This window comes from Chlamydomonas reinhardtii, chromosome 9 (assembly GCF_000002595.2).
Source record: "Chlamydomonas reinhardtii strain CC-503 cw92 mt+ chromosome 9, whole genome shotgun sequence".
Lineage (NCBI taxonomy): Eukaryota > Viridiplantae > Chlorophyta > Chlorophyceae > Chlamydomonadales > Chlamydomonadaceae > Chlamydomonas > Chlamydomonas reinhardtii.
Window position 1 is genome coordinate 2124596 of NC_057012.1, and position 8272 is coordinate 2132867.

At 65.9% G+C, this 8272-nt stretch overlaps 2 protein-coding genes across 2 annotated transcripts in view; one reads left to right on the forward strand and one right to left on the reverse strand.

The window, feature by feature from the left end:
- Positions 1–54: 54 nt before the first annotated feature.
- CHLRE_09g393550v5 (uncharacterized protein) lies at positions 55–4390 on the reverse strand. The gene is made up of 10 exons (XM_001694420.3): positions 3921–4390; positions 3622–3736; positions 3347–3380; positions 2999–3069; positions 2491–2627; positions 1905–2100; positions 1503–1629; positions 1042–1166; positions 788–843; positions 55–493 (listed from the first exon to the last, which is right to left on the reverse strand). The coding sequence occupies exons 1-10, from the start codon at positions 4245–4247 to the stop codon at positions 377–379; spliced, it is 1305 nt and encodes a 434-aa protein (XP_001694472.1). The 5' UTR covers positions 4248–4390; the 3' UTR covers positions 55–376.
- Positions 4391–4510: 120 nt separating this feature from the next.
- The window catches only part of CHLRE_09g393551v5 (uncharacterized protein), an 8412-nt gene continuing 4650 nt past the window's right edge, over positions 4511–8272 (forward strand). The window contains exons 1-7 of the mRNA XM_043065680.1: positions 4511–4717; positions 4889–5187; positions 5468–6132; positions 6449–6532; positions 6874–6945; positions 7172–7319; positions 7665–7804. Coding sequence (XP_042920946.1) covers positions 4626–4717; positions 4889–5187; positions 5468–6132; positions 6449–6532; positions 6874–6945; positions 7172–7319; positions 7665–7804 — 1500 coding nt within the window. The 5' untranslated portion in view covers positions 4511–4625. The remainder of the gene's footprint in view (positions 4718–4888; positions 5188–5467; positions 6133–6448; positions 6533–6873; positions 6946–7171; positions 7320–7664; positions 7805–8272) is intronic.

An 8272-nucleotide genomic window follows, 5' to 3' on the forward strand; every position in this document is an offset into this window, starting at 1 on the left:
TTCAGGGAAGCGTCAGGGCTCTTTGGTCGAGCTGAAGTTTCACACAGCGTGTAGTGGACTTGGTGTTATAAAAAATGGCAGTGGCCTTCAACCGAGTGGCCCTCCAAACCGATACACCGGCGCTCATCACGGCACGCCGACCCTGTCACTCTGATACCATCTTCGCCTCAGGACATCCACCGTCGCCCATAGCCAGCATTCTAACTCGGCTCCTCCAACATCAACCTGGCATATGACACAACCCACAATAAACAACTCGATCCAGCCTGGCTCGGCATACCTGCCCCTCACCTTTGCTTTGCCTCCACGCCTCCGCCCCCAACTGTTTGCCCCCAACCCCACAGCACGCCTGTCCCACACCCTCACTCCGTGCCCCTCACTCCCAGCCCCGCTCTGCCGCATACATGCGCGCCGCCTCCCGGCGACTCATCTGGCCCGCGTTCGCCATCATGAAGTAGGCCCCCGTGCCGTACAGGTCGGTCAGGGAGGCGCCCTACAGTATGCGGCACGTGAAGGAAATGCATCAGCGTTATAAACGGATGCGGATCATGGAGGTTCTGACGCGGGGCAAGACGGTGCAGGTCAAGGCGGGTTGAAGCGCCCAGCACAGCAGTGGGTCACGCTTACGCACGGACATGCTCACATGCACTCCACGGCCACCCTCAATCCCAGCAGCCCTAACATACACGACCACGCTTGCGCAGCTTTCGTGCATGGTGTCACCCCCCTGTTGGTGCGCGCTCGCCAAACACACACACACACGCACACACGGTGTCAGCCTCCTCACCCGGCGGTGGTCGTCACTGAACTGCGAGAGGTTGACGTATTGGCCGTCGGCGCCGCCTGCCAGGCCCGAAAAGCGAGACACGTGCGTTGGTGCGTTGGTGCACACGGGCGCGGTGCATGGGTGACGCACGGTGGCACCTATGCATCACCTGATCACCTGATTTGGAAGTACCCCATTCCATCACAATCAAACAGCCCGCCGCCGCAAACCCGAACGACACAAGGACGGGTGACGCGTGTACGCGGCTCACGCACCTGGCGTGCCGCCGCCCGCCGCCGCCGCGCCGCCACCCGCCGCGCCGCCGCCCTCCTGCCAGTTGGCGCGGCAGTAGACGCACGTGACCGGCTGGCGGTTGCTGCGCTTGCTGGCGGCCCAGCGCCTGTGTGAAAGACAGGGGCAACTTGCTTGCGCATTCACATGCACAGTGAGGCATGAGTGCAAGCGCACGGTGCCCGCCCCAGAGACCACAACGCCCTGTCGCCACCACCACCACACTCCCATGCCCATACGCAGCGCCAGCCCCTCCACACTCCCCCCGCACCCAACCAAAAGCACCTGCCGCTAACGCCCTACTGCCTCACGCCCTACTGCCTCACGCCCTACTGCCTCACGCCCTACTGCCGTGCTGCCACACAAGAGTACTAGACACCGGCGCTTACAGGCCCCAAAGTACTCGCAACCCGGTCACCAGGTCATCTAGTCACCCACGACCCACCCGAAGCACTCCTTGTGCATGTTGTTGCCGCACAGGCCGCAGAACGTCACCGCCTCCTTGGCCGGCCCGCCCGCGTGCATCTCCTCGCAGCAGATGGGGCAGTCGCCCTCCACAGGCCGCTGCACGCCTGCGGTGCGGCGCGGGGTGGTGGGGCTGGGTGTTGGGATGGGCTGGTGGGGTGGTGGGGACGGGTGCCATGCTTTATTAATCAAGACGAGATGATGTTGACAGGTCGTTGGGGTGGGGGTGGGGGTATGGGCGACCCAGTCGCGATGACAGTCCTGACGACAGCCCTGATGGCAGCAGCACCAACATGCCACACACGCTACACAAACGTGCAGCGCCGCACGCAGCACGTTGGCACATCCCTTGACCGCCACGGAGCGCTGCTCTACCGCTCACCCTTCTTGCCCGCCGCGCCGCCGGCCTCTTCACCCGCGCCCTCTCCACCCGCTGCTCCTCCGTGCACGATGTCTGCGTAGCGCTTTCGCAGCCGCTCATTCGCCAGCACGCTCTGGTCCACCACCCCCGCGCCACCGGCGCCGCCGCCGTTGAAGACGGACAACACTCGCTGCGCCTCGCGGATGGTCAGAGCGCGCTGCAGGGCGGGGAGGGAGGGGCGGAGAGAGAGGGGAGAGGTTGAGGTCATGAGCACAACGAGCGCAACACATCTGTCGCATTTGTCGTGAGGTAAGGCATCGGGCTGGGTAGCGCGAAGAGCAGATCCAAACCAGGGCCTCCTCCCCTTACCCTCTCCACTCCCCTCTCTCACCGCAACCACATCGTCAACCCGCTTTGCCCCACGGCCCGCTCCGCTACAACCGCTGCAGCCGCGCCACCCACAAACCACTAAGACATGCAGCGACGAGGCACGCTTCCCCCACCTGCACGCAACCCACTGCCCCTCCCTCCCCACTTAGCATCCCACCCACATACGCCCCACAGTGCTGCTCCCTCCCGCGCTGCTCCCTCCCAGCCCGAGGCGCACCTGCCAGATGACGGGGTCCAGCCGGTCTTGGCGCAGCACACGCAGCATGACGAACAGGATGTGCTTGCACAGCCCCGCGCGCTTGGCGAAGTCGGGGCAGGTGCAGGCAGGCTGCGTGCCGATGTGCACCACATACACTGAGGGGCGAGGGGCAGGAGCGGGCGGGCGCAGTGGAGGCAGTTTCGGCACAAGAACGAATGCAGCGTAACACGAATGGGTTGAAATGTGTTTCGCATTGTGTCGACATGGAGTGGAGCGGAACACGGCCGAATCGTCAGCTGGGTACGGATTGTGATGCACCAGTGGATGCAGCAGCAGGAGGAGGCGCGGTGCGCTGCGGCCTGAAGTTCCGGCCCAGCCCCATCCCCGCTTCCTCCTTGACAGTTCACAGTGGCCCTGCTGCCCCCCCCCTGTCGCAGCAGCCCTGCTGCGCCCCCTCCGCCGCCGCCATCCTGCGCCCCCTTTTTAGTCTTCACCCTCCGGCACCACCGGCAGCACCGGCACGCACCGTTGCCTGTGGCCCCCAGCACGTGGAACTCCTGCTCCGGCCCGCCCGGCGCGTCCGCCGCCGCCACCTGCCTGCGAGGTGAGCGGGGGCGGGGCACGTGTTGGGAGGAGGCTGGGAGCGTGGGGAGCAGATTGAGAGAGGGAGGCAGGAGAGATCAGCGGTGTGGTGCGTGGCGTGGCAGTTGCGGACGCGCTGTTCGTAGTCGGCAGCGCTGCCCCCATAGGGAAGCACCCCACGTCCCATACAACGTCCCTGAAGGCCGGAAGCACGTGGCACAGGCCTGCGAGGGCCACCTAGACACAGCAGCCTTGTTTACACACACACACACACACACACACACACACACACCTGGACTCCACCAGGAACATGCGGTGGGCGGAGCCTGCGTGTGTATGTGTATATGTGCATGTAATGTGTGCACGGAAGCAGGTAAGCAGCAGCTAATCGAGGCGGCCAGTACCTCTTGCAAAGCCCCCGTCTCCTAACACATGCCCCCTCCTCCTCCTCCTCCTCCTCCTCCTCCTCCTCCTCCTCCTCCTCCTCCTCCTCCTCCTCCCCCTCCTCCCTCTCCACTTTCTCCTCCACCCTCTCCTCCTCCTCCACCCTCTCCTCCTCCTCCTCACCCGGCATGGCCCGCGCGATGCGGTCCCGCACGTCCTGGTTGGCGGTGGGCCGGAAGCTCACGGCGCGCCCCGCCGCATCCACACGCGCGTCCAGCCGCGCGTCATCCCGCGCAGACTGCATGCAGGTGCGCGCGTGTAAATATATTTTTGCAGCGACATCCATGGTGTTTGCATGCAGCACGGTGTGGGCACACGGTGTACGATCATACGGCATCCCTGGAGTCCTCCGCTGCGTGTGACGGCTGCCCAGGCCGGCAGCACTGCCCAAGTTGTTACTCGCGCTAGCAGCCCAGTCGCACCTGCTTTTTGCTTTTTGGAGCCTTGCGGCCACCAGCGGCCGCGGGCTGTGAACCAAACACCCCCGCGCCCCCAGCGGCTGCAGCCGCTGCGGCGACCACCGCCGCTGCCGCTGCGCTTGTGGCAGCGGCGCCGCTGCCACCGGCCTCCTCCTGTGCTGCCGCGCTCGCCTTCTTGCGGCCTCCCTTTTTGGGCGCATCATCTGCACCTGCAGCGCTGCTGGCTGCCCGCCGGCGCTTGGGCTGCTTGGGCGTGGGGACATAATCGTCACCCGAGTCCTCAGCCAGGTCAACCGTCTCGACCGCTGCCTTGCGCTTCTTTGGAGCCATCGCAAGCTCAACTTCTACTCAATGAAGATACAGTACAGCGTTGTGCGCTTCTGGCAGGAATTCCAAATGCCTGCGTTGCTTTAGCGTTCAAAATGGTGACCGCGACCGGCTTGTCGCTTGCAGCTGGTGGCATTCAGAATTCGTAAACAACACTTATGTTGACAATGCGTTGCAGCCATGTCCCAATCAGCCCAAATGGAATGGCCTTGCATGCTAACTTGCACTCTTGTGCCTGGGTGTTGCATGCTGACACAGTTTGACATAATCAAGCTTAAGCATTTCATAACCTTGAGGGACTGGACCTGTAACCAACGTGCACCCGAAACAAAGTAGTTCCGGCCCTTGCAAACTACATGACTTGACTAGAAATCTTGCATTATGGAAGAGAACGCCGCGCAGCGGTACCATGACGATCTGCAGGCGCGAGGACGGGGTGCAGCGATGCACAAGCAGGGCCTAGGCTTCGGCGGGTGAGTCGAGTGGCATGCCGCGCAATCCTGCATTTTTCAATTGTGCATTTGCACAGCGTGGTGAGGGTGCAGCATGCTGTTTGTGGCGGTGGCCGGGACCCCCCTTCACGGAGGCAGTCTGCAGTGCAGCGCTGACCCCTCGAGCTGCCTTCCTCGGCTGCACCACGACAGGCCAGCCGCGCCCGGGTCTGCACCGCCGCCTGCAGCAGCCGGCGCGCCGCCTCCCGGCGCTCCCGGCGCTCCCGGCGCCGCGCCACCACACGCACCAGGCGGCCCCGGCGCCCCTCCCCGCCCCATGGTGCACGCGCCTTACCCCTACCCCTACCCGGGCCCGGCCCCCGGGCACGCGCCGCCGCCGCACCCTGGGGCGCCACGGCCGCCGTACCCAGGCGCGCCGCCGCCGCCCTACCCCGGGGCGACGCCGCCCCCCTACCCGGGCGGGGCGCCGCCTCCTGTTGGCTTCCCACCTGGTGAGCTGCAAGCGGCAAGTGCTGCTGTCCAGGGTTGAGTGCACTGCACTTGCACTGAGCAACACCGAACAGCACACTGCAGCAAAGCGCCACAGTATCAATGCATCTCTAGGGGTTGAGCTGGCTGGTTGGGTTCTGCCGGACCCCGTTCATGGGAATTGCTGGCGGTGCCCTTGCAGCACTCCTGCGGCGGTGGGTACTGCAACCGGGGCGGGGGCTCGGGATTGAGCATGGGTGACACGTACCACCACCACCACCACCCACACCCGCCCGCCTGCAGGCTACGGACCACCGCCGGCGCCGCCAGGCCCAGGCGGGCACGCGCCGCCGCCCTACCCCTACCCATACCCCTACCCGCCGCCTGCACGGCCGCCGCCGGGGGCGCCCGCGCTACCTCCAGGTGGCGTGCCGCCGCCGCGCCCGCCCGCCGGAGCCCCGGGAGCGCCGCCGGCGGCGCCGCCACCGACAGCCGGCAGTGCGCCTTGGCACCAGCCGGCGGCGGCCGCCGCTGGCCAGCCAGGGGCGCCGCCGCCCGCGCCCGGCGCGCCGCCACCGGGCGCGCCGCCGCGGCCGCCGTACGGACACCATCCGTACCCACCGCCAGTGCCGTACCCCGGAGCACCGCCGCCACCTTACGGCATGCCGCCGCCACCACCCTACGGCATGCATCCACCGCCACCGTACGGCATGCATCCGCCGCCGCCCTACGGGATGCCACCGCATCCCGGCGGCATGCCGCCGCCGCCGGCGGCCATGCACCCTGCGGCTGCGGCGGCTGCGGAGGCGGCGCGGCGTGAGGCGGAGGAGGCGGATGCGGAGCGCAAGCGGGCGGCGCACGATGCGGAGCGGAAGGCCAAGGAGGAGCGCATGCGGCAGGTGCTGGCGGCGTGGACGGTGCACAAGTCGGATGACGGCAGTGTGTACTACTACAACACCATGACTGAGGTGCGCGGTGGTGGTGGTGGGGTTGCAGATATACCAGCCCAAACTAAACCAAATTATAATGCAATAGAGCGAGGAGGCGAGCGTGGCCGATGCTTGACAACGGAGTGGGGTGGGGTGGGGCTACATTCATGATTAGCTAAGGAACTGGGAGCGGAGATGGGGAGATGGGGGGAATAAGGGCGTGTGGGGTAGGGGCATGCCTGAAGTGGGGTGCGCGAGGGAGTGCACAGCTTCCTCCATTAACCACAGCTCACCAGATTCCCTTGCAACCGACCAACCATGCAACCATGCTTGTACGGTGCACCGCCCCCCTCAGGAGTCGAGCTGGGAGAAGCCGGCTGGGTTCCGTGGTGAGCCGGAGGAGGTGGCGGAGGCGCCCGTGCCTAAGGAGGCGGTGCAGGTGCGGGGGACGCGGCGGGCGGGGCGGGGGGGGGGTTGCAGGCGGCTGCGCGGGTTTGCGTGCGTGTCGCGGGGGTGGACGACACACAGGAAGTCACGTGAGGAGGACGGCTGACGTTGGAGGGCGCGACCACTGGGGTGCTTGCCTGGGTGCCTGCCTGGGTGCTTGGGGCGCTGGCGACACAGAAGGGAAGCGCGGACGGGCGAGTCACACACACACGGGCGGGGGGCGGGGGCGGGGGGCGGGGCCTTACACCGAATGGACGTGTTACAAACGTGCCACTCATGATGCGCAACTCCTTGTACTTCCAACAAACACTGCGCGCCGGGTGCTGGCTGCAGATCGGCGACACGGATTGGCAGGAGGTGCGGTGCACGGACGGCCGTGTCTACTTCTACAACCCCGACTCAGAGGTGGGGGCGTGTAGGTGTGTGTGTGTGGGGGGGGGGGGTGCTTCCACCGTTCCCAGTACTGACCGCGACGGACTGCGCACGAGGTTGCTTGCGGGGTACCGGCAGCCCCTCCACACACAGCCCTCATGTGCTGCCTCTTGTAGTGCCGTCATGTGTGTCTTGATGTGTGTCCTGATGTGTGTGTCACCTTGTGATTGTAATCCTGTGTATGTCCTCGTGGCGACAGGAGACGTCGTGGGCGGTGCCGGACTCGGTGGCGGCCTTCCGCAGGGCACAGCGCGAGGCGGAGGAGGTGCGCCGGCGGGCCGACGACGAGCGGCGGCGCGCGCAGCGGGCGCAGATGGAGGCAGAGATTGCACAACAGCGGCTGATCAGTGAGTGTGTGCGTGTTGTGGTAGTGTTGTGGTCGTGGCTTGTCATGCTGGCCAATGCATGTAAAGCTCATGAGATATGGTGTAGAGCTTGTGAGGGAGAGAGAAAGAGAACTGGGCGCGAGAGGGGTGGGGCGGAGCGGAGAGGCATGTTTGTGACGTGCCCGGGGCTTCCCGCGTGCCGTACCTGACGTGAGGTCAGCCGCATGTCTCCCGCACACTCCTGCACGTCGCTCCCACGCGCCTGCGCACCACCGCCGCGGCCGCACTCGTGACTTGGCCTCCCTGAACCCCCCCCGGCTTGCCCCCAACCCCCACCGCCTCGCCTCCTGTGTGCGGCGCCCACAGTGTCTGGCGCCCCCCTCCCTATGTCTCTGTCCTCCGGCCCGGGCGGCCGCATGGTGCTGCTGGGCGGCCGGCCGGCGCCGCAGCAGGCCAGCAAGGAGGAGCTGGCGGGCAGGTTCAAGGAGCTGCTCATGGACAAGGGGGTGAGCGCGGGGGCGTGGGTGGGTGTGGGTGGGTGGGTGGGTGGGTGGGTGGGTGGGTGGATGGGTGGGGTTGCAAGATGGTTGGAAGAGTGGTACAGACTGCGGACGAAGGGGCCGGGGGTGGGAGGAGGCAACATACACGGCACGGTTCGGGCACGCGAGTCACACGACGCGTTTGTTCCGGTTTTTGGTGCTCTGGCTCGCCTGCTCCACCTCCACACGCGCACATACATGTTGGTAGAGACGCGCACGCACACGCACACGCACAGCGCCGACCCTTTTCCCGTGTGCGTTCCCAACCGAGACCGTTCCCGACACACACACACACACACACACACACACACACACACACACACACACACACACACACACACACACACACACACACACACACACACACACACACACACACACACACGACGACGACGACGACGACGACGACGACGACGACGACGACGACGACGACGA